Raw genomic sequence first — 25,084 nt, 5'->3', positions numbered from 1 at the left:
GGTAATTCACCATTGAACCATGGACCTTTCCCATTCCCATTTTCGCCCCATAGGGCTCTATGGGAATGGGGAAGGCGCTAAGTACCGTACTGCAAATTGCGGTACCGTACTTAGCACCAAGGTCCCTTTGCGGGTCCCTACTTTAACGGCTGGTGTAGACCAGCCGTTAAGGTCGGGTCCCGCAAAGGGACCTCGTAGTAAGGCGCTAAGTGTTTAACGGCGCTGCAGCCTTTTACGGCGCCGTTAAACACTTAGCGCCAGGGTCGTAATGAGGCCCATTGGGCCTCATTACGCGGTAGGTGGTAAGGGATTACCCGCACCGGTAAGGGCAACGGTACCGGTAAACCCATTCCGCCCTATTACGAGGTCTCCTCGCGGGACCCGCAAAGGGCGCATGGTAAAATCAGGCGTCCTTACCGGGTCCCGCAAGGAGACCAGGGAGATAACAACTCCTTCCCCATTCCCATTGAGCCCTATGGGGGCTCAAATGGGAATGGGGATGGACCGGGTCCGGGTTCCTCGGACGAGGAATTACCGGGTCCTCCAAGGTTGGGATGGCCCAGTAAGTCCTCATTTGAGGAACCCAGGCCCGGTATGCGGTAAGGAGGCAACCATGCCGCTAATTGCGGCATGGTTACCTCCAACCTCGTAATGAGGGGCATTGGGCCTCATTACGACTTTGGAGGTAGCCATGCCCTTAGTAAATGCATGGCTACCTCCACAATCGGGTCCGGGTTCCCTGAATGGGGAAATACCGGGCCATTCCGAGTATGGAGGGCCCGGTATTTCCTCCTTCAGGGAACCCGGGCCCGGTCCTTCCCCATTCCCATTCGAGCCCTCATAGGGCTCAATGGGAATGGGGAGGGAGCTAACAACGGGCCCATTGCGAACGGGCCTGTTGTTACCTCCCTGGTCCCCTCACGGGACCCGCTTTGGACGTCTGGAAAAACCAGACGTCAAGAGCGGGTCCCGCGAGGGGACCTCGTAATAGTGCAGAGTGGGTTTAACGGCGACGGCACCACTACCGGCGCCGTTAAACTCATTCCCCACTTATCGTAATGAGGCCCATTAAGGTTTGTGAAGGGGAGGAAAGCCATGGTGAACCAGGTGGAGGGAAGCTGAGATTGAAGAGGGGTCTGCAGCCGGAAGAGGGGGACCCAAGTGTGAGAAATCAACACCCTAATTAAAAAAGGGAAACAGACTTTTATTTTGTTATTGCTGAGACATCAGGCTCTCGAAGGCAAGCAACTTTTGAAAGTAAAGAGACTTGGCCCTTGAAAACCTGATAGCTGTAACAGAACTGTCGACTTGTGCTGGGAAGGCTTCAGTGTGTGGTGCATTCAGGAAACCCGCCTTATCCCATGCTCAAAACGCAGGGAAGGTAGACGACCCCTGGCATGCACATCCTGACATAATATTTGTGAACACTTCTTTGTTTTGAAAACACTTTGCCACACTCTTTCTATATTATTTAGTTTTAAGGATTTGGCAATAGTTTTATATAGGCCATTTATTTTGACAATTCACCACAAGGACTGCTTTATTTTCATTTGATAGTCGACGCTTGCTCCCATCTTAGATGTAGGTTTATATTAGGAGTTTTTCCACCCTGAATTCATTGTTCAACAAACACTCTTGAACTGTGATCACTTGTGTCTGTCTTTACTGTTGCCACCATGAGTTCCTCACACTACCTACCTACAGAATAAACTTCTTTTCTCTCAGTTGCTTCTTGGAATGTGTCAAATGATCACTTAGGTCTGTGGACCAATACGATAAAACCAGAACAAAGCTTCAGTTCAGTTTCCTCAAACCTCACTTCCCTGCCTTAATGCCCAGAGGACAGCATCCCTGTCCTGGTAGTTTAGTAATCTGCAATCAATATTGGTGGGTGTGCACCCTGGTGGGGGTGGGTGCCCTTTCCATCAGGTAGTGTGTCTGTGGGAAGGATTCCTCTTTACACTCTCTGCTCGCTCTCTCCCTGCCCCCCTCTGTTCCTCCCTTCCTCCTTCTCTCCCTCCCTCAGGATCCTAATGTTAGCATTGCTTCTTCTGGAGAATCTTTTCCAGATACTCAGTCTTATCCATCAGGTAGTGTGTCTGTGGGAAGGATTCCTCTTTACACTCTCTGCTCGCTCTCTCCCTGCCTCCCTCTGTTCCTCCCTTCCTCCTTCTCTCCCTCCCTCAGGATCTTAATGTTAGCATTGCTTCTTCTGGAGAATCTTTTCCAGATACTCAGTCTTATCCATCAGGTAGTGTGTCTGTGGGAAGGATTCCTCTTTACACTCTCTTCTCGCTCTCTCCCTGCCCCCCTCTGTTCCTCCCTTCCTCCTTCTCTCCCTCCCTCAGGATCTTAATGTTAGCATTGCTTCTTCTGGAGAATCTTTTCCAGATACTCAGTCTTATCCATCAGGTAGTGTGTCTGTGGAAAGGATTCTTCTTTACACTCTCCGCTCGCTCTCTCCCTGCCTCCCTCCCTCTGTTCCTCCCTTCCTCCTTCTCTCCCTCCCTCAGGATCTTAATGTTAGCATTGCTTCTTCTGGAGAATCTTTTCCAGATACTCAGTCTTATCCATCAAGTAGTGTGTCTGTGGGAAGGATTCCTCTTTACACTCTCTGCTCGCTCTCTCCCTGCCTCCCTCTGTTCCTCCCTTCCTCCTTCTTTCCCTCCCTCAGGATCTTAATGTTAGCATTGCTTCTTCTGGAGAATCTTTTCCAGATACTCAGACTTATCCATCAGGTAGTGTGCCTGTGGGAAGGATTCATCTTACACTCTCCGCTCGCTCTCTCCCTGCCTCCCTCCCTCTGTTCTTCCCTTCCCCTTTCACTCCCTCCCTCAGGATCTTAATGTTATCCTTGCTTCTTCTGGAGAATCTTTTCCAGATTCTCAGTCTTATCCATCAGGTAGTGTGTCTGTGGGAAGGATTCCTCTTACACTCTCTGCTCGCTCTCTCCCGGCCTCCCTCCCTCTGTTCCTCCCTTCCCCCTTCTCTCCCTCCCTCAGGATCTTAATGTTAGCATTGCCTGTTCTGGAGATTCTTTTCCAGATACTCAGTCTTATCCATCAGGTAGTGTGTCTGTGGGAAGGATTCATCTTACACTCTCCGCTCGCTCTCTCCTTGCTGCCCTCCCTTTGTTCCTCCCTTTCTCCTTCTCTCCCTCCCTCAGGATCTTAATGTTAGCATTGCTTCTTCTGGAGAATTTTTTCCAGATACTGGGCCTCATTACAACTCAGGCGTTAAGGGTTAACGCCGTCGTTAACCCTTAACGCCTGATTCCGATTTTAACGGCTACTTTTAGCAGCCGTTAAAATCCATGGCGCTAGCCTGCCATGATGCTAATGACGCCACCGTAATTTACGGTGGCGTAATTAGCGCCTTCCCCACTCCCATTATGCCCTATGGGGCAAAAATGGGAATGGGGAAGGGAAAATGGGAAATGGGGATTTACCGCCATACTCACCTTGGAATGGAGCGGTAAATCCGCCATCCACCATGGTGTAAACGAAGTTTACACCATGGTGGTAAAGTTGGCGCAATTAGCGCCTGGGTCGTAATGACCCCCACTCAGTCTTATCCATCAGGTACCTTACATCCTGTTCAAGCTTGTGCTTCATTTTTTGAATTTTTGTTACACGTTTTTCGACTAGTATCGCTGTGGTCCCTTCCTGTGTGAGGTGCTCCATTAGCACAGCTTTCTCATGGCAACATGAAATCTGTAATTTACACCTATAATTTCACAATATACAGATGTACATCAAACATAACTGAGATGTTGCCTTCTAATCAGGAAAGAGCTCAAGACCTTCCTCTTCTAGGAATGGCTCCTCCTTAACACCTAGGACCAAACAAGCTGCACCCCCCTTACCTGAGACGCAGTGATCTTCTCCCCACTGTCTTCCAATTGCCCCCCTGACCGTCCCCTGGCAGCTCCCTGCTTCTTTTTTCTCGTCTTCCCTCACTGTGTTCTTCCTGCTATGATTATAAAGCGTTCCATCGCTTCCCAAATCCAGGTCCATGCTCAATAAATACTCCAATAATGATGATTATCCTCATTGGGATGCAGCTTGTTGTTAAGTGGGGCTGTGAGTGGCTTCTGGCAATACCAGTGCGAGGGCTTGTCAGATGTTATAGTCATGTATCTTATCTGTCTCATTGTTTTACAAAGAAATATGTGTCCCCAGCCCAACAAGTGCTCTTCCTTTAAACACATGCCTTTGTTCTGAGCAGGGCAGCAGCATTTCAACCAATGAAGTTTATTCCGACCATGTCAATGGGGGTCATTACGACCCAGGCGCTAATTGCGCCATCAACACCACCATGGTGTAAACTACGTTTACACCATGGTGGATGGCGGATTTACCGCCCCATTCCAAGGTGAGTGGGGTGGTAAATCCCCATTTCCCATTTTCCCTTCCCCATTTTTACCCCATAGGGCATAATGGGAGTGGGGAAGGCGCTAATTACGCCACCGTAAATTACGGTGGCGTAATTAGCATCATGGCAGGTTAGCGCCATGGATTTTAAAGGCTGCTAAAAGCAGCCGTTAAAATCAGAATCAGGTGTTAAGGGTTAACGACGGCGTTAACCCTTAACACCTGGGTCGTAATGAGGCCCAATAACACATTTACACAAACATCCCCATTTCATTACATCAGTTGGTAACAATATAACATTCAATGATAAAGTCAAAATTATTATAGCCAATGGTGGCCTGATTTAATATTTGAAAGAGTTTCCTGAATCAAAAAATATTTTTTAAAATGAACCATTACACAAAAAGCTTTTGCCCTACCACCAATCTTTTGCAGATGAAAAATGCATATGAACACATATATGTGGGATGGTGGTCCCATGATTCTGTATGCTACATGGCAAAGCATAATTGTGATATGACGGATACATGTAGCCATGTGTATTTCAATTCCCATATCAACAGCAACCAACTTTACAATACATGTGATGCTTCCCTTTAGTATGTAATACACTTCACACAAACCCCCTCCCAATGCATTATTCTAGTACCAGAGGCCCTCCCGCGTACCTGTGTCTCACTGTAATGACTTGAATGCCCAATATCTCTTCACTATAACACACACTGGTCAATTTGACAGAAATGCAAATCACATTGAAGGGACCACACCCGCTTGCTCTTGCTGTCAGGACCCTGCACGCATTTTTCAACTTTTGCAAGAGAAAGTGCAAAAGTAAAGGTTAAAAACAGGCAAAAACACCTTTTCTCTGCACTATTCTACTCCATTTTGCAAAAAAGTAAACATCAACTGCAATGTGTCCTTTGCTCGCAGTGTTTTGCTAATGCAATCCTACGGTCTCTGCTTGCTCATCAGCAGATGTAAATGCAATACTACAGAGTCTGCTTGCTCATCAGCAGATGTAAATGCAATCCTATGGTGTCTGCTTGCTCATCAGCAGGTGCTAATGCAATCCTACGGTGTCTGCTTGCTCATCAGCAGGTGCTAATGCAATCCTACGGTGTCTGCTTGCTCATCAGCAGGTGCCAATGCAATCCTACGGTGTCTCCTTGCTCATCAGCAGGTGCTAATGCAATCCTACGGTGTCTACTTGCTCATCAGCAGGTGCTAATACAATCCTACGGTGTCTGCTTGCTCATCAGCAGGTGCCAATGCAATCCTACGGTGTCTCCTTGCTCATCAGCAGGTGCTAATGCAATCCTACGGTGTCTACTTGCTCATCAGCAGGTGCTAATACAATCCTACGGTGTCTGCTTGCTCATCAGCAGGTGCTAATGCAATCCTACAGAGGCTGCTTGCTCATCAGCTGGTGCTAATGCAATGCTACTGTAACTGCTTGCTCATCAGCAGGTGCTAATGCAATCCTACGGAATCTGCTTGCTCATCAGCAGGTGCTAATGCAATCCTACGGTATCTGCTTCCTCATCAGCAGGTGCTATTACAATCCTACAGAGTCTCCTTGCTCATCAGCATGTGCTAATGCAATCCACCAGAATGTGCTTGCTCATCAGCAGGCGCTAATGCAATCTTACGGTCTCTGCTTGCTCATCAGCAGGTGCTAATGCAATCCTACGGAGTCTGCTTGCTCATCAGCAAGTTCCAATGCAATCCTACTGCAATCCTACGGAATCTGCTTGCTCATCAGCAGGTGCTAATGCAATCCTACGGAATTTGCTTGCTCATCGGCAGGTGCTAATGCAATGCTACAGAATCTGCTTGCTCATCGGCAGGTGCTAATGCAATGCTACAGAATCTGCTTTCATCAGCAGGTGCTAATGCAATCCTACGGAATCTGCTTGCTCATCAGCAGGTGCTAATGCAATCCTACGGAATCTGCTTGCTCATCAGCAGGTGCTAATGCAATCCTACGGAATTTGCTTGCTCATCAGCAGGTGCTAATGCAATCCTACAGTATCTACTTGCTCATCGGCAGGTGCTAATGCAATGCTACAGAATCTGCTTGCTCATCAGCAGGTGCTAATGCAATCCTACGGAATTTGCTTGCTCATCAGCAGGTGCTAATGCAATCCTACGGAATTTGCTTGCTCATCAGCAGGTGCTAATGCAATCCTACGGCGTGTGCTTGTTCATCAGCAGGTGCTAATGCAATGCTACGGTATCTGCTTGCTCATCATCAGGTGCTAATGCGAGGCAATTTCCAAAGGAATCTGTTTTACTCCTGTGTGAACATCTCATGCAGGTGTAAAATGCTGTTTTTTTCTGAAACAAATAATGATGTAAATTCTGCTTTGTGCCCCTTTTCTGCCTTGGAAGAGGATAGAAATGGGAATAGGTAAATTAATGCTTACCACATGACTCCTTTTTTGCGCTACTCATGTTTTAATGTGACCCCTTGCTGATTTCCCTCATGGCTGACGTGCTACCCCTCGGCATCCCCCTCTAGCCGAGGATCCATGGTATTAGGGGTTTCACTTTGCTTGATACTAGTGGATTACAGTGTGCCTATTGAACAGTTCCAAATGGAGGACTGTATCATCCATAGTTGAGCTCTTAACCTATGTTGACCGCGGACGCCAACCATTGAGCTGTGACAAACTACTTTCTACGCAAGTGCTTATGTCTCAGGCTGAAGAAAAACAAAAAAAAAACACTTGTGTACCCACAGCCACATTGGCAAAGACCCTGCAGACTCCTTCCCTGAGAAAATGTGGCAGTAATTGAAGCCAATAGTAGGACACCCAGATGGCACTTCAGATACATCAGAGTTAGGCATCTGGGTTTCATGGTCTCGAGACAGCATTCTCACCCCGGCAAGACTTTACTCCATACAGTTAATTGCCATTGAAATACCACTCAAGTGTGTCAATAGAGGATTCTCAGATCACTCCCAGAGATGTATCTGACACCAGGCTTGTCAGTTCTCATGAATACTCTCTGCAAATCCCAAAGATCCTCGATCTGGCCGGCAATGAACATGGTTGATATATTTGTGAGCCCAGGGGTCCACAGGGCTTTATTCTTTGAATATAGTTCTTCGAGCACACTTTAGAAGTGGCTATCATAGGGCAAACACCACAGTGTGACCCAATAAGCAATGGTCAGATGCTAGCACCCCCCGAACATGTAGCCTACCAGCCTATTTCATACTTATGACTATGTATATTTTGCAACAACAATTGATACAACTGCATCTCTGCCACGTCCATAGAATGTATGTCACAGCAACCCCACAATTCAGCTTCGGACAAGGAGGCCACTTTGCTACAGTTTAAAATACATCTATCGATGGTTGTGGGGCTACAACTTGCTGTTTAATGGCAAACAAGTCAAGACATTTTGAGACATCCTCCTAATGGAAGCAGGGTGCCACTGCCTGTATTCGCTTCTAGTGTCTTCTTGTTTTGTTTTTTAACAACACCATCTATTTCACTTAAGGATGCAACCTTCTTCGTGCAATACCAACTAGAGCCCTCCAATGGAACAGGATCAGGATCTTTTAGGGAAACCAAGACAACAGCTGTGCAGTGTTGGCACGTATTCATTACTCTCAGTTAAATTACTACTAACAACATTAATTGACTTATTGATGTTGAGCTGCCGAGTCCTGATTGTTGATATGAGGGTATTACTGTTATTCCAGTTCTGTTGTGGAGATCAATGTACAGGACTTGTTGGTTCTCCCCATGATCTTGTTATTAGTCACTTCTAGAGCATAGACGGCAGCCAAAGGGATTCCCAATACTGACCACTGAGAAGAACAGATCCATACCCTCTCTCCACTAGGCAACTATAGGCAGAATGTGGTCTCCAAAGATCTCCCAGAGAACTGGTTGTCCCCCAGTCTTCTTAATGGCATGGATCCTCTGATGCCTGTTCAGATTTGAGGAGCGACTGAAACTCTTCTTGCACTCTGTGCATTTGTAAGGCTTCTCTCCAGTATGGATCCTCTCATGTCTTCTCAGTGCTGAGGAGTGACCAAAGCTTTTTGTGCAGTTGGTGCACTTATAGGGCTTCTCCCCAGTATGGACCCTCCAATGGCTTATCAGGGCTGAGGACTGATTAAAGCTCTTCTTGCACTCTGCACACTTATAAGGTTTTACCCCAGTATGGATCCTCTGATGGCATATCAGATTTGAAGATTGGCTGAAGCACTTCTTACACACTGTGCACTTGTAGGGCTTCTCCCCAGTATGGACCTTCTGATGGCCTATCAAATCTGATGAGCTACTGAAGCTTTTCCTGCATTCTACGCACTTGTAGGGCTTCACTCCAGTATGGACCCTCTGATGACGTCTCAGGTTAGAGGATTGGCAGAAACGTTTCTCGCACTCTGTGCACTGGTAGGGCTTCTCCCCAGTATGGACCTTTTGATGATTTATGACATCTGAGGAGGTAGTGAACCTTTTCCTGCAAACTGTGCATTTGTAAGGCTTCTCCCCAGTATGGGTCCTCTGATGCTTGCACAGATCTGAGACCTGCGTAAAGCTTTTCTCACACTCTGTACACTTATAGGGTCTCTCCCCCATGTGGGATCTCTTGTGTATGAGTAGACTGGACCTGTGAGAGAAGCACATCCCACAAACTCTGCAGGAAAATGCTGTCCTCTTTATGCGGCTCCTCGTGGACGTGCAGGACATGTGGCTCCCTTGAGAGGATGTCGATGTCTTCCCAGGGTCAGTTGAATTGCAGTCCCCATCTTCTGAAGTATTATTCAAATTCCTCTGTATATCCAGTCCTCTCATCTTCATTTCCAGTTTCTTGGTTTTGGTAGTTTCATCCATCTCTGTTGAAAGAAGCAAAGGATTCAGATAATATTTACATCATTGTAAATACATAAGCAAAATAGTATTGTAGATATGTTCCCAAATCCCTTTAACACATTTGGCCTCATTATGACCCAGGCACTAAGTGTTTAACGGCGCCGTAAGAGGCTGCGGCGCCGTTAAACACCTAGCACCTAATTACGAGGTCCCTTTGCGGAACCCGACCCAAACGGCTGATTTTACCAGCCGATAAAGTAGGGACCCGCAATGGGACCTTGGTGCTAATTACGGTACCGCAATTTGCGGTACCGTAATTAGCGCCTTCCCCATTCCCGTTGAGCCCTATGGGGCAAAAATGGAAATGAGGAAGGGCCATGGCAGCATGGGGAATTACTGCCCCACCAACCTCGGAATGGGGTGGTAATTCCCCAATACGCCATGGCGGAATCCGGCATGGACCATGTTTAGTGCCGGAGTCCTAATGAGGCCCATTGTGTGACTTTCAGAGTCACTCTGTCCATCAAAATAAATATAGCATTTCTGGGAAACTCTAAATAACATGAAAAAGCATGGATGTAAATGGAGGAATCTGTACAACAAGTGATGTTCTTTACTTGTACAACCCATCCCACTTCATCCTGTAGTCATTTCCCTCTCTATAATGCACTCCAATTTCCATAGGGCCATTCCAAATGCCATTCCCCATTCCCATTTGAGCCCCCATAGGGCTCAATGTGAATGGGGAAAGCGCTAATGACGGGCCTGCTATTAGCAGGCCCGTGATTAGCGCCCTGGTCCCTTAACGGGACCCGTAAGGGACGTGTGGTCCGGAATTGGGCAGTAAGGGATTACCGGCACCGGTCTCCTTGCCGGTGCCCAGTATCCCTTATGTTGGCAGAAGGATGTGCTCTACTTCCAACAAAAGCTGCAGATCCATCATCCACATTACCTCCAACAATGGTAAGATTGACTGCGCAGTGATCCTGCTCCCTGCAAACCTGCCATGAAACCATATGAAGCACTATGAACTCAGGAAATGGGGACTAACTCCACTGTGCTACCACGTGTGACCCCCTGGTAAGTACACAGGACAGAGTGGCTGCAACAGTAAACCCGCTGACTGTAAACCTGCAATGAATCCATATGGAGCACTATAAACTCAGGAAATGGGGACTAACTCCACTGTGCTACCACGGGTAACCGTGTGGTAAATCCACATGACCCAGTGGCTGCAACAGTAATCCTGCTCACTGTAACTCTTCCATGAACCAATATGCAGCACTATGAACTCAGGAAATGGGTGTTACAAAGTAATATTGTGTATGCGCATGCGCGAGCCTCGTTCCGGCTCACGCATGCGTGGTAGTGAATAAACGAGGTCTGGACTCCATTGTCAGCAGACTTGTACGCGAGTTGTTCCCTGTGTGTGCGTGCGTGCTGTGTGGGGCAGCCTGGGGCATCTCAGTGGTCGTAACATTTGGCGACAAGGAGGTGATGTGCTGTGTAAGAGGGTGGGAGCCATAACCCGTGCTGCATGTTGGATGTGGCATCCCCTCACACTACGCAGCTCAGGATCCGATGCAGCAAGGAGCAGCCATTTTGAAATTTCATGTGCAACATTTGCGGCCTGCGAGGGTGCTCGTGCGCTGTCCGTGTGATTCTATAGAATCAATTTTTGGAACCTTCATGGTTTCCCACATCGGGGACCCGTGAGCATGTGCAGTGAGGATTTGTGCTCTTCTTCCAGCACAAATGAGCCCAATTGACTGAGGAGATCTACACAAAAAGATTTCTGGCAACAGTGGAATCCATTCTACAAGGTCAGTGATCACTTTGGGCAGCAGTGGTGTCACAGGGTCAACTCTATCCAAATCATAAAAAGAAAAACAGCCCCATGTACCCCAGGTTTGCGGTCTCACACCTTAGAGTGGGGTGCCTGTGCGGCCTATGGAGATGAGTGATCAGGATGGAGCAGCGTCGCCCCAGCACAAACACCACGCCGACAGCAAGGCACATTGGTGCCAATGCTGGAATTTAACACATCAGGACCTCCGTCCAAGCTGGGGCCTAAATGGTTATTGTGGGTCAAGAAACGTGAAATGTTTTTCAGAGCTACTGGTGAAAATGATGATGATGCGAAAGTAGCAACCCTGCTGTATTCTGCTGGGACTGAAGTGCACCGCATTTTCGAGTCGTTAAACCTTCAAGTTGTCACCTATGCTGCAGTTAAAGCAGCCCTTCAAAATAATTTCCTCCCCATGGCGAACATGGACTATGACCGAATCATTATGTGTGGGGAAAAACAGCATGATGACGAATCCCTAGATCAATACTGCGCAAGACTGCGCCAACTGTCAAGCACATATCGATGGGAAAACGAAGAGGGCATGGTGCGAAACCAGATCATTCAAGGGAGCAGTTCTGGCAAATTGAGGAGGCAGGTTCTTCGAGAACCAGGAATGACATTGACACAAATTCTGGACACTGGTCAGGCCTATGAGCTCGCAGAAAGCAGGGGAGCAAAGATGGACGCGGCTGTTCGCCCAGGGAAAAGTAAAGACGCTTACGCTCTGGGAAGAACCACCCCGCCAAAGTCACGGTGGAGCCAAAAACGAACTGGCACACCCCCTGTCCACGGCACTCCGCCGTCATGCCAATACTGCAGATATGATCTGCCACATGTAGGAGAATGCCCAGCGAAAACAAGAGTGTGCGGCAGGTGCAGCACACCAGGACACTATGCCAGGGTGTGTAGAGCGGCGATGCCGGTGACAACCTCCAGAGGTCCAGCGAGAGTGAGCGGAGGAAACTTCAGGAGACCCAGAAGTGTAGCAGCCGTGGAACAAGGCATACAGGAGCTTGATATAGCGGAGGAGGAGGAAGAGGATGAGGAGGTCTTCTTTATCTCCAACATAGCCACGGGTGCCAGAAAGAGGAGACAACCTACATGTATAGTAGACATTGGTGGCACCCCTACGCCAGTCTTAATCGATACTGGGGCATCAGTGTGCGTCCTAGCAACAGAACATTACGAAGCTCTCCCTGGCCCGCCTACGCTCGAGACATCCCAAGCGAGGATCTACACGTTTGGAGGCAGCACACCGTTATCCATACAAGGGGTCTTTGTTGCACCGGTCACCCATGGACATAATGCAATCAAGGCCCGATTCTTTGTGACTGACGTAAGTCCCAACTCCCTGCTGATTTGCGTGGCCTCAGTGGCCCTGAACAATATACACTGTACCATGTTGGTGTACCATTCCGATGTTGAACGGCTCCTGGAAAGATACGAGAGCCTCTTCCAGGGCGTAGGGAATCAGAAAGCAGAACCAATAGTCTTCACATCGATGAGACAGTGAGACCCACCGCTCTTAAATGTCGGAGAATACCATTCCGTCTAAGAACCCAGGTGGAAAAGGAACTCCAGACATTGATAGACATGGACATCATAGAGAGGGTAGAGGGCCTCACCCCGTGGGTATCCCCGATTGTGGTTGCACCAAAACCTAAGCAGCCCAGTGCTGTACGCATTTGCATCGACTTGCGCCTACCCTATGCTGCCATAAAAAGGGAACGTCACCTAACGCCGACGTTAGATGATATCATTAGCGAATTACAAGGTGCAAAGGAGTTCTCGAAGTTGGATTTGCGTTCAGGATACCACGAACTTGAACTGCATCCAGAATCATGCTATATCACAACCTTCACCACACATGAAGGGTTGTACCAGTCTAAGAGGCTGAGCTTCGTTGTATCGTCAGCGGCGGAAGTGTTCCAAAGTGCCATCAGGGGAGCACTCGCCGGGCTGAAAGGAGTCATCAACATGAGTGACGACATCCTTGTCTTCGCAGCGTCCGTGGCTGAGCACATAGAGACGCTGGAGCAGGCACTAGAGAGACTAATCAACCTAGGCCTCACACTTCACAAAACCAAGTGTGAATTCTTTTTTTTTTTTTTTTAATGATTTAGCTGTTAAAAACAACTTTTCAATACAAAAACACACAATTATTTTTTGATATAATCATAAAAATAGCATCAGATTTCGAAAAAATTCATGTTAGAATGTACAGACTCAAGCAGCACAGATGTTATTGCCCTTCATCTAGCGAATATACAGACATTTAGCTAATGATAAAAATAAAACAGATACACTTCACAAATAAGTTATTCACTAACATTATAAAAAATAAGATTAAAAAAAAGGAGGGGTTTCCTCTTTTTTTAGTTTTCGGCTGCTTGAGGATTAGATTTCTTCTCATTTAACTTTAGTCAAATTTAAAGATAATAAAGTTGGTTAATGCAATCTGCAAAAAGTAAGTATTAGAACACAGTAAAAAGGTCCATCGCATTTCTTGATCAACAGTTTCTATGATGGGTAATACTTTTAAAAAGTGCATTAACCTTTGAGCATTCAATTTGGTACAATAACAGACTAGATGTTCCAATGATTCTATGGTATTATCTTGCATACAGTATCAACATGCTTGTAGTGCTCGTGATCGCAGATTTCGTCTTGCCTGAACCTGATAAGTGGGCCATAAATCGAATTGTGCTCTCAGGAAGCCTGCTCTTAATTTCGCAGATGGAAATTTTAAAAGATAAGATTCAGGGCATTTCATTGGTTTGGGCCAGAAGCGAAACTTACATGGTTGACCATACTTTTGGCATTTATCGATGGTATTGGACCAATCTAAGTTATAGAATGTTTTTTTGGAACCCACAGGATTAGCTATTAACTTGTAAATTGAAATATTTACAGATGCTAAGGCTTCCAAACAAAGATTGATCCATAATTTTACAAAGTTCTTGTCAGTCAAAGTTCTTGTCAGTCGTTAACATGTAATCACCTATTACAGATAGCATATTCATTTTTTGATTTGCCATAAGACATTTACGAAATAACATACAACATCGCCAAATATAGACCGCATGTATGGAAATAAGGCCTACTTCGTATCGCAACCAGGCGCTTGGAACAGTGTGAATTCTTTATGGACTGCATAGAATTATTTGTGTTTGTTTTCCATGCGGGTGGGATTTCTCCTGACAATTTGTGACATTCGCGAAGCAGCCGCCCCGTAGTCACCACCGGAAATTCGAAGTTTCCTGGGCAAGGTAAATTACTGCGGCAGATTCATTAAAGGCCTGGCATCGTTGTCGGAACCGTTAAGGGCGTTAACAAAAAATGATGTGGCATGGACATGGACTGAAAGGGAGAAAAAGGCATTTCAAGACATCAAATCAGCATTGTCGGACCAGGAGACCATGGCATACTTCAAACCAGCGAGGGAATCCGAAATTGTGGTCGATGCGAGCCCAGTTGGCTTGGATGCGGTACTACTGCAAGCCAATGCACAAGGAAATATGCACCCCATTGCCTATGCCAGCAAAGCCCTCTCTGAAATTGAAAGGAGGTACTCTCAAATCGAGAGGGAAGCCCTGGCAATATAGTGGGGTTGTCGCCACTTCCGATTATACATTCTCGGGAAACCGGTGGTGGTCATCACTGACCACAAGCCCCTCATTCCAATCATGGCCAGAGCCTCATTGAAACCACCCCCGCTCATAGAAGGATGGATGCTCTCGCTAATCGAGTACGGGGTGAAACTGCAGTACAGGCCGGGAACTAACAACCCTGCAGACTATCTGTCACGCCATCCTAGCACGAGTCGTGCGCTCGACCAAGTAGAGGTTGTGGAGAGCCTGGAAGTGGTACGCAATGTCGTGGAAGCTGCCATGCCGGTACCTTTGGCTCGTCAAGACATAGTTAGAGCGTATGGCAACGACAAAGTGTTCCGGGTCATAAGAGCTGCCATCGGTAGTGGGGAATGGAAGGAGTATTCAGCAACAATGCAAGGCGGGAGACAGGAGCTCAACGAGACATGCAAACGCTATGGAAAGTGAGAAACGAGCTGTCCGTGTCTGAGGATGTCCTCATCCTATGAGGCCGACAAATAATAGTGCCAAGATCGCTGGTAGCTAAGGTGCTGGAGGTAGCACACACGGGGCACCAAGGGACAGCGAAAACAAAATCTTGCCTAAGGCCTAAAGTCTAGTTTCGCGACCTGGAGGACAGAGTGGATGAATTTGTGGGTGGGTGTGTACCATGTCAGGCAGCGAATCCGGCCGACAGGGCGCCCCCGATCAAATCAATTGAGAGGAGTGAGCAACCGTGGGGGAAAGTTCATGCAGATTTTGGATCCACGGGAAGAGGCATGTACTTCCTAGTGGTCATAGACCAGTGGTCGAGATATCCAGAGGTAGAACTGGTGGAATTGACGGCCTGCGACCACACCATATTGGCACTAGAAAGGTTTTTGCCACCCATGGGTTCCCACTGGTCCTATGTTCAGACAATGGCCCACCTTTCCAAGGCAGCCATTTTGCGAAATAAATGGAAGACAGAGAAATCAGACACCGGAAGGTGACTCCACTCTGGCCCAGGGGCAACGGTGAAGCAGAGAGGTTCATGCGGACCTTGAATAAGACCTTTTGCATCTCTGTAAATGGGGGAGGGGAGTTCCGACAGAACTTATTCGAGTTCCTGGGGGAATACCGGATGACTCCACACCAGTCCACAGGCATCCCACCGGCAGACGCCCTGTTCAAGTGGTGTCCGAGAGGATTAATTCCGGAAGTAGAAGGAAGAACACCAGGAGTGATTGATGACGAACGCGTCCAACAGGAGACACAGGCCAAAAATGAGAGAGTGAGCGGAGAAACCTCCAAGAGAAAGGCATTGCAGTAGGTGACACAGTGCTAGTCAGGAACCGACATCCCGAAGGAAAGATGTCCCTCACCTATGAGCCACAACCCCTCGGGGTAACTCATGTGAGAGGGTCAATGGTGACAGCTGACAATGGGTGAGGGACGGTGACCAGAAACAGAGAGCTGCTAAAGGACCAGGGAGCTAATAACAGGCCCGCTATTTGCAGCCCCGTTATTAGCTCCTTCCCCATTCCCATTGAGCCCTATGGGGGCTTGAATGGGAATGGGGATGGTTTTCAGAATGGGGATTTACCAGGTACTCCAAGGTTGGAATGACCTGGTAAGTCCCCATTCCGACTACCCGGACACGACTTTGGAGGTAGCCATGGTGCTAAAAGCACCATGGCTGCCTCCAAACTTGTAATGAGGCCCAATGTCATGGGACCCGACGTTTAAAGCAGAGGGGAACATTGTTGATGGACTCACGTTGAGTCGTTGTTATGTTATATGATGTTATGTTTTCTTGTTTGAAGAAAAGAAGAGATGTTATGAAGTAATATTGTGTATGCTGTTGTGAAGGGAACAGGGCACAGGGACCCTTTAAGGGAAAATGAAAGGAGGGGAGAGACAGAGGGAGGGGCGGGAGGAGGGGAGGCGGGAAAGGGAGAAACTGGAGTTGGTGTCTGAATAAAGGAGAGTTAAGATGCACATTGAGTCCGCATCTTTATTTGGGCCTAGCACGCCCACAACAACTGGCGACGAGCGGAGGAGAACCCACGCCTTCGCAGAAGAGAAGGAGGAGTGCATAGGGCCGCCGGAGTCACGGAGGGACTCAGCGCCGCCAGAAAGGACCAACGCTGCAACAATGGTGCGGAGGTCTAGCAGCCCAGCCCAGAACAAGGTGCGGAGGCGAAGGAGGAGCGCAGAGAGCCGCTGGAGTCCCAGAGGGACTCGGCACCGCCAGCAAGAAGCAATTCAGCAGTGCCGGTGAGGAGGTCCGGAAGCCCAGCCCAGAAGAAGGAGCAGAGATGTCGCAGCCCGCCCAGAGGAGTGACGGAGACCTGCAGCGCGCCCAGCGAGGAGAGCCGAACCGTACAGGAGGAGCCGAGACACGCCGCCTGCGCCCGGGCTGGAGGCCCAGCCATGCAGGACTGGACGAGGAAGAGTCGAGGAGAGCGCCGCCTGCCAGGAAGGCAAGAGACGCTGCCCGCGTCCGGGGTGGAGGCCCAGCCACACAGAAGGGAACGCAGCGCATCGCCCGCCGAAGGAGCAGAGGACCCAGGGGGCTCACGCACAGCGTCCAGGCCAGGAAGATCCACGAGCAAGTGTAAGGAGACACAGCAAAGGTACGGAGACACAGGGATGGCTTGGCACGTGAGGTGAGTGGCACGGAATAGACATAGCAAATGCAGCAATAAGCCACTTGAAAGCGAGGAAACCAGGGCACGCATCAGTCATCGCAATAAGCCACTTGAAAGCGAGGAAACAAAGGCACGCATCAGTCATAGCGATAAGCCACTTGAAAGTGAGGAAACAAAGGCATGCATCAGTCATAGTGATAAGCCACTTGAAAGCGAGGTATCAAAGGCACGCATCAGTCATAGCAAAAAGCCACATGAAAACAAGGACCTTTGGCAGTGGCACCACGACCACAGCCATGTCACAATCAGGAAGCGCAGCAGTAGACACTACTGCACCCGCCACACTAGGGGTAACTCCCACCAATCTTGTATCATTCCTACGCTGCCCGAACCCGTTCCCACTAGAACCCCAGGAGAATCAGGGTGGAGGTGGCAGGAGTGGATGGACGAGTTCGAAAAATTCATGAGGGCTGTAGGAAACTAGGATGCACCAAACAAACTATGTTTCACCAACCTGGTCGGAAAAGACATAAAGAGCGTCATTAAAACCATCCCGCTAGCAGAGAGGATGACATATCAAAAACTCATCGTAGCCATCAACAGCTGCCTAGTGGTCGTCCCAAATATAGACTATGGGCCTCATTCCGAGTTGGGCCCAAAGGGATTACCGGCACCTGTAAGGACACTGGTGCAGGTAATCCCTTTGCGCCCTATTCCGAGGTCCATTAGCGGGTCCCTCTTTTAACGCCTAGTCTGACCAGGCGTTGTAGACGGGACCCGATAAGGGACTTCGGAGCTAATAACCACCAAGGTCGGACTGGACCAGTAAGTCCCCCTTTCACCAAACCGGAGCCGGAACCGGTATGGGAGGTAGTCATGGCGCAAATGGCACCATGACTACCTCCATACTCGGAATGAGGCCCAATGAACGCTATACTTTCAACCAGTGCACTCAGATGCCTCAGGAGACAATTGGACAGTTCATACTATGCCTTCAGAGGAAAATCACTCATTGCGACTTCGCCAACTTCAATGACGATGGAGCCATCAGCCTGAGAGTTATTGAGGGATGTCTGTCCTCAATATTTCGTAAGCACCTGTTAAAGAAGCTGCTACCCCTGAAGGAGATAGCTGTGCCAGCCAGAGTATATGAGATGTTGGACATCCAGGCCGCCCACATAGAGAACCCAAAGAAGACAGATTCCATAGCGGCTATCAACAGTAGCAAGCCAAACCGCCAACCCGGCAATGCATACAGACAAGACCAGTGGAACTCCACGAGATGAGCACCACCAGAAAGGCAATGCTACCAGTGCGGTTTTGAATTTCCACACAAAGTTAATGCCCCGCAATAGGCCAAATGTGCATGAGGTGTGGCCAAGAAAACCACTTCCAGAGCATGTGCCGAGAGAAAACACCCCTGCTATCAGCATACCGGCCACGGAATCTACAAATGTCAGTGAGACGTTTTGGCCGCCGAGGCCTTTCAACCCACGACCGTACCCTGAGCGGAAGAGCACCAAGAACAACAACCCCAGAACTATGGCCAACCCAGGGTTCATTAGAGCAGTAGAGAATCTACAAGTAGAACCGGCTAACGAAATCTCGCCCCTCAAGGAACAACCACCTGAACCAGAACAATACGCGGAGTACGATGGATACAGCAGAGAGTACGTCCGCCTCATCTCTGACTCCTCAGACGACAGCACGGTGCCCCGGGTGACAGTCCGACTAGGGGGAATTGACACCCCATTCCTGGTAGACACAGGTGCCACCGTCAACGTCATGAGTCATCAAACATATGAAAACTTGGCTGACAAGTTCCCGTTACAACCATCACAAGCCCACATATTCCAGTGGGACGCAACACAACCACTGGCCTCCAGCATGTGTGATCTGATACATAGATGGAAAAGAGTTCAGACAGCGATACATGTCATCCACAGCCCAGCGACAGGAAGGTGCCTCAGCAGCCACAAAACAGCCGTCGTGTTACACCTCATTGATATCGACTACCACCAGTCATAAGCGATTCAAGGGCTCCCACCCAACTCCCAACACTAAAAACCGCTTGTCCCGGCCTGTTCAAAAGTGTCGGCATGCTGAAGGACAATGTAATCAAACTCCACATTGAACCGTCCTTACGACCAGTGCCACAACATCCCAGAAGGATAGGGTTCCATCTACAAGTCAAAGTCACCCACGAATTGCAGATGCTACTAAAAAACGATATCATAGAGAGAGTGGCGGGACCCACACCATGGGTGTCCCCACTAGTAGTGGTCCCCAAAGCAGACGGACGCCTTCGCCTCTGCGTCGATATGAGGATCCGCAATACAGCCATTCAACGGGAAAGACAACCAGAACTGAGCATTGAAGATATGCTGATAAAACTTAACCAAGCCACCAAGTTCTCAAAGTTAGATCTCAACCAAGGCTACCATCAGCTAGTCATCGATACCGAATCAAGACCCATCACAACCTTCACTACTCACGAGGGCCTGTTCCGCTACAAACGGATGACTTCGGCATTTCTTCCGCTGCCGAGATCTTTCTGGAAACAATTTGCAGGTTAATCAGCCCAGTCACCAACGTGTTCAATTACAGTGACGACATCCTCGTCTTTGGAGTCACCCAAGACCAACACGACAAGGCCCTCCACCAAGTCTGTGCATCCTCCAGGACGCTGGACTTACACTCAACAGCCAGAAATGTGAGATCAATACTCACACCCTATGTTTTTTTCTGCCACATTTTCTCGGATCATGTCATTAAAGCTGACCCGGACAAAATCAGTGCCATAACAAACCTGTCCTGCCCGAGGGACGTCTCTGAACTCCGATCATTCCTGGGCATGGCAGGGTACTGCGCCCGCTACCTTCCCCAATATGCCACACTCACATGCCCGCTACGACAACTGCTGAAGAAGGATCAACCCTTCACGTGGACTGACCAGTGCCAACAAGCATTCTCCTCCATAAAACGGGAACTGGCAACCAACCACAAACTGGCATACTTCAACCCACAATGGCTCACCAAAATCACTGTAGACGCTAGTCCGGTAGGGCTAGGGGCAATACTGGCCCAAACCGACCCGCAGCACGACACCACAACCCACATCGTAGCATATTCCAGTCACGCACTGAACAGCACCGAACAAACCTACCCACAGGCAGAGCGCGAGAGTCTGGCCGCCGTGTGGGCATGCAAAAAATGTCACCATTTCATCAGTGGACACACCTTCACGCTAATAATGGACCACCAGGCCCTGCTAGCTGTCTTTGGCAACCCAAAAATAAAGATGCCGCCACGCATCGATCGAGGGGGCATTCGCATCCAATAATACGACTATAGCATCATTCACAAACCTGGAGGCGACGCCAACCACGCAGATTATCTGTCCGACACCACGATGCAAGGAGAAGCTAAAGAGTACATGGCGTTCCTGTCACTGAACGCCCTTCCCTCAGCGATCACAGCGCAACTGTTTGCGGAAAAGAGCAGAGCAGACCCCACCATCAGAGCAGCAATACAACTCACTAACATGAATAAGTGGTGACAGGCGGCCAACGAACACTTTGAGCCAGGGGAGGGGGTGAAGTAGACAGAAGAGACCTAGCGAGAATGGAGAAAATACACAACGAACTAGCCACAACAAGCCAAGGCACCATACTTAGAGGAAACCGCCTCGTAGTACCCAAGAGCCTGAGGAAATCCTTGGTCATGATTGCACACGAGGGCCATCGAGGCGTGGCCAACACGAAAAAGATATTACGGAACCAGGTGTGGTTTCCCCACATGGACACTATTGTAGACGACATAATGAGACATTGCAGCCCATGCCAAATAAATGCAGCCAGCCCACCGCCATGCCCACTGCAGATAGAGCCCCTCCCGGAATGACCATGGCAGCGCGTGGCACTTGACTTTTACGGCCCACTGGAAGAGGGAGGCCACCTCTTGGTGGCCATTGATGAGTACTCCCGATTCTCACTGGTGAAACATGTGCAATCCACAGCCTTCCATCACAATAGACGAACTGTTCAGTGAATGGGGCATTCCAAACACGGTGAAAACTGATAACGGATAACGGGTCCCCGTTCCAGGGCCAGGAATTCAAGAAATTTGCGGCGCACCTAGGGTTCCACCACCAAAGAATAACCCCACTATGGCCACAGGAAAAAGGAATGGTGGAACGCTTCATGGCGAACATCAAGTGCACACGCCAGAAAGCGGCAACAGACCAGGCCTCGATGCCCCAGGCCATCTCACAGATGCTCCGAAGCTATCAACACACCCCACATGAGGCGACCGGCCGCACCCCAGCTGAACTCGTGATCAAGTACAAACCACGATCCCAGCTTCCCCAACTCGAGGACTACATGCCCGAGGAAGAGGATGACATAAGACAGCGAGAAGCAGAGAAAAGACAAAGGGCCAAGGAATGGGCTGACAGGAAACGGAAAGCCATAGAGCCACTAATTCCTATTGGGGAGACAGTGCTAGTCCGGCAGGCCCAGCTCCGGAAAACAGACTCGACACATCGGCCCGGGCCGATGATAGTGACTGAAGTAAAAGGGCCCATGATCACCGCGATAGGGGATCAAGGCGAGATAACCAGAAACGCATCCTTCTTCCGTAGGATGTTCCAGGAAGATCCAACCGAGGACATGCCCCTAAAGGAGGAGGAGCCCGATGTGATGCTGGAAATGCATCGGAGGGACAGGGCCTCCGTATCCTTGTCCTTTACTGCTTTTATCGTGTGTTCTGTCGTGTTTTCCGTGCAGGAGTTCATGTGGGACTCCTGGCGGTGCAGCTCTCTTTCTTTTGGTTTGGTGAATGGACCCGTGGGATACCCTTATGGCACCCATGGGTGGGGGTACAACCCTGTGCCCCTAGTCTATGTTTTTGGGCACATGTGGGTGGCCCACAGAGCAGGGTATGGGCTGGTGGCAGCTCCATGCTGAATTTGACAGGTGCGCGGAGTATCCTCCATTTTGGGATACCCCGGCCCTGCCATTGGGATCAGTTGATTCCTGATGGAAAACAAGATGGCCCCGGTGGCCTCTTGCTTTCTATTACCCATTACTTTGTTTTGCCAAAGTCATGGGAACCCCTGACTATGTCCCTTCCCCCTGAATGGCTGTTGGATGGAAGTGCCATATATGGTGTTGTTGTGAAGGCCCAGTCAGACTAGCTGGAGCCTTCCCGGTGATGTATGTTGTGGGTACCTCCTGTGGGTGGGACCTGGGTGAATAGAGTATGTGACGAATATGCATTCTGTGTTGTGGGTGTCTAGTATCTGGTGCTTGACGCAATGACTGAGACAACCCTGCCCGAAACCGGTATGAATGCAGCTGGGAGTGTTGAATGGCTCGGTACTTGTCCCAATACACATAACTTGTTGTGAGTGTCTGGAGAGAAGTGAATGGCCTGAATACCTCGTGTGCCTGATTGGCTGCCTGCCTGCATGAATGCCTGTAGTTGTGATTGGATGCTTGAGTGTGACCCAGTGGAATGAATGGGAGATCAACAGTATATCTGGGGACCTCTCACTGCTAGGAATCGTGTTCAGAAGCTGAAGTCCACTACAACGAGTAACTGGATTAACTGACGCTTGACCTTGAAGCCCGGATGGACGAGAAGAATTGCTGCTGTTCTCCTTCACAATCTGAAAGCTGCTGTGCCTCCAAGGACTGACCCAGAGAGGACCGGGTAAGGCGCCCTCTTCCCGAGCTACGAGGGACCATCGTGCACAGCTGATCTTTGCCAACGCTCCCTGGTAGACAGACCTTCGACAGGCTGCCGACCCGATACGGAGACTGCTGCGGAACTCCAAGGAGAAGCACCCGGACTGTTGTCCCCCACTGTCGATGACCGCCGTCGCCGACCGGAGCCGCCGTGCTCTCGTTTGCCTAAGAACTTCCATTGATCATCGGACGCTCTCGTCTGCATCGTCACCCGCTTGTCTCCCGCTGGAGAAGGCCCGACGGTCGACACGCCGAGGAGCATCCACCGGTGGGTTTCCCGCCACCTACAGACTGCAGAGATGCCGACGACTCGACGCCCTTGCTGGGCCACAGTTCTTCATCATCTCTTTGCGGTCCAGAACTATCGTCACTGAGGTGCCCCGCAAGCCTCTTCCTTGCAGGACGCCCACGCTCTGTCGTCTACGAGCACCGCTGGGAACGAAGATGCCACTTCCTTGCCGAAGTTCAACCTGTTCACCGTCGGATGTTCGACGACCCGTGACTCCTGCCTTAAAGGGAGGGTGCTCAAGAAGGGCCGTCGATTCCCCGACACCGAACGCCAAGTTACCCCGACACCTCTCGACGATCCGTGGCTCCCGCCTGAAAGGGAGGCACTCAATAAGGATCGGTCGGTGCATCGTCGGAGAACTCTACTCCACCAGGTACATTGGGGGGGTAAAACCTTAACAGGAAGAAGTAAGACTATTGAACATTTGGACTGGGCTTGTGCTATATATCTTTATTTACAGGTTGCCCAGGTGGGGGGATCTCCACACAGAACCTGTGCCTAGCGGTAGGGGTCAGCATTCTGCCTATTGTTTCAACCATCTTACGTTCCTGCCTATCTCTATTACTGGTTTACTCGTTATTGATCTGTGTGACATTTTAACCGTACAGTTGATGCACTTTTATGAGATTTGATAACATTAGTGGTACCACTCTAGACGTGTATATATTTATCATTATTGACTTCCAAGTACAAAGTGCGTTATTGTGATCGTGTACATACCTTTGAATATTAATTATATAAAGACTGTGTTTTCAGTAATACAGTATGTGGACATTCCTTTGTGGGGGTTCGGGACTACACTGTACTTAAGAACCAGCCTGCATCACCTCCTGAGAAGCTAGGCCTTGATTGCTCGACTACGTTACCAATAATACAGAATCTTGGCTGGGGTCCTCTGTGCCTCTCCTCTACCATATAGAGAGCAGAAGTACAGACACCCCCTACCAGTCTTTACACTGGTGGCAGCGGTGGGATGCTTATGGTTTTAAGAATCAGTGTATAACCGTGCCACTTACAAAATATCTGCACTTTATTCGATTAAGGTTTGGGTGTGTACAAAATGTCTGCATTACAAGCAATGGAGTCTATTGCAAATGGTAAATTGACTTGGATGAGCTTAGAGGCTCTCCAGAGTGCTTGTGAAGCCAGGGAGTTAGACTTTGTGGATAAGTCTAGGGCTGAGCTGATAGCTGCCCTGGTGGACTACCAGACCGATGGTGAAACTCTTGATGAGGTGGTGAATGAAACCAATGAGGACTCTGCCCCTGGGGTTGCTACTGAATCTGTTTCTGGGAATGCCGCCATTCCTGCTGCCTCTGGTCCGAACCCCAGCAATACCTTGGAACTTGAGTTAATAAGGATGAAATTGGTCTTTGAATATCGCAAGTTGGAAATAGATGCTGAGCTTAAGAAGGAGGAGCTGGCTCAACAAGTTGAACTCAAGAATAGGGATCTTGAACTCAAAGACAAGGACACTGAATGTCAGAGAATCCAGCTAGAGAAAGCTCGAGTGGAGACTTCAGCGAAACCCAGTGAGAGTGTCAGGTCCCCAGCCACTAAATTTATGAAGGATTTGGTTGGTGTGTTTTCGGAGGGTTCTGATATACTCCAATGGATTGAAGTGTTTGAAATGGCTTGTGCAATTCATGATGTTGACAAAAGAGATTGGGCTAAGTGTTTGCTAAGCAGAGTGCCTCAAACTGGATATGACTGTATTCTGAAGCTGAGTGTGGAAGAACGGGGTCAGTATGAGTGTATGAAA

The 25,084-nt window shown here is 49.1% G+C and overlaps 1 protein-coding gene across 1 annotated transcript in view; it reads right to left on the bottom strand.

The window, feature by feature from the left end:
* Positions 1-4,697: 4,697 nt before the first annotated feature.
* Positions 4,698-25,084, bottom strand: part of LOC138568906 (uncharacterized) — a 513,515-nt gene continuing 493,128 nt past the window's right edge. Inside the window, exon 13 of the mRNA XM_069646685.1 lies at positions 4,698-9,234. Within this exon, the coding sequence (XP_069502786.1) occupies positions 8,231-9,234 (1,004 nt within the window). The 3' untranslated portion in view covers positions 4,698-8,230. The remainder of the gene's footprint in view (positions 9,235-25,084) is intronic.

Source organism: Ambystoma mexicanum, chromosome 2q, assembly GCF_040938575.1.
Source record: "Ambystoma mexicanum isolate Mex_15411 chromosome 2q, UKY_AmexF1_1, whole genome shotgun sequence".
In the NCBI taxonomy this organism is placed as follows: domain Eukaryota; kingdom Metazoa; phylum Chordata; class Amphibia; order Caudata; family Ambystomatidae; genus Ambystoma; species Ambystoma mexicanum.
The sequence above is the reverse complement of the archived record's forward strand: the minus strand, read 5'-3'. Positions and strand labels throughout refer to the sequence as shown.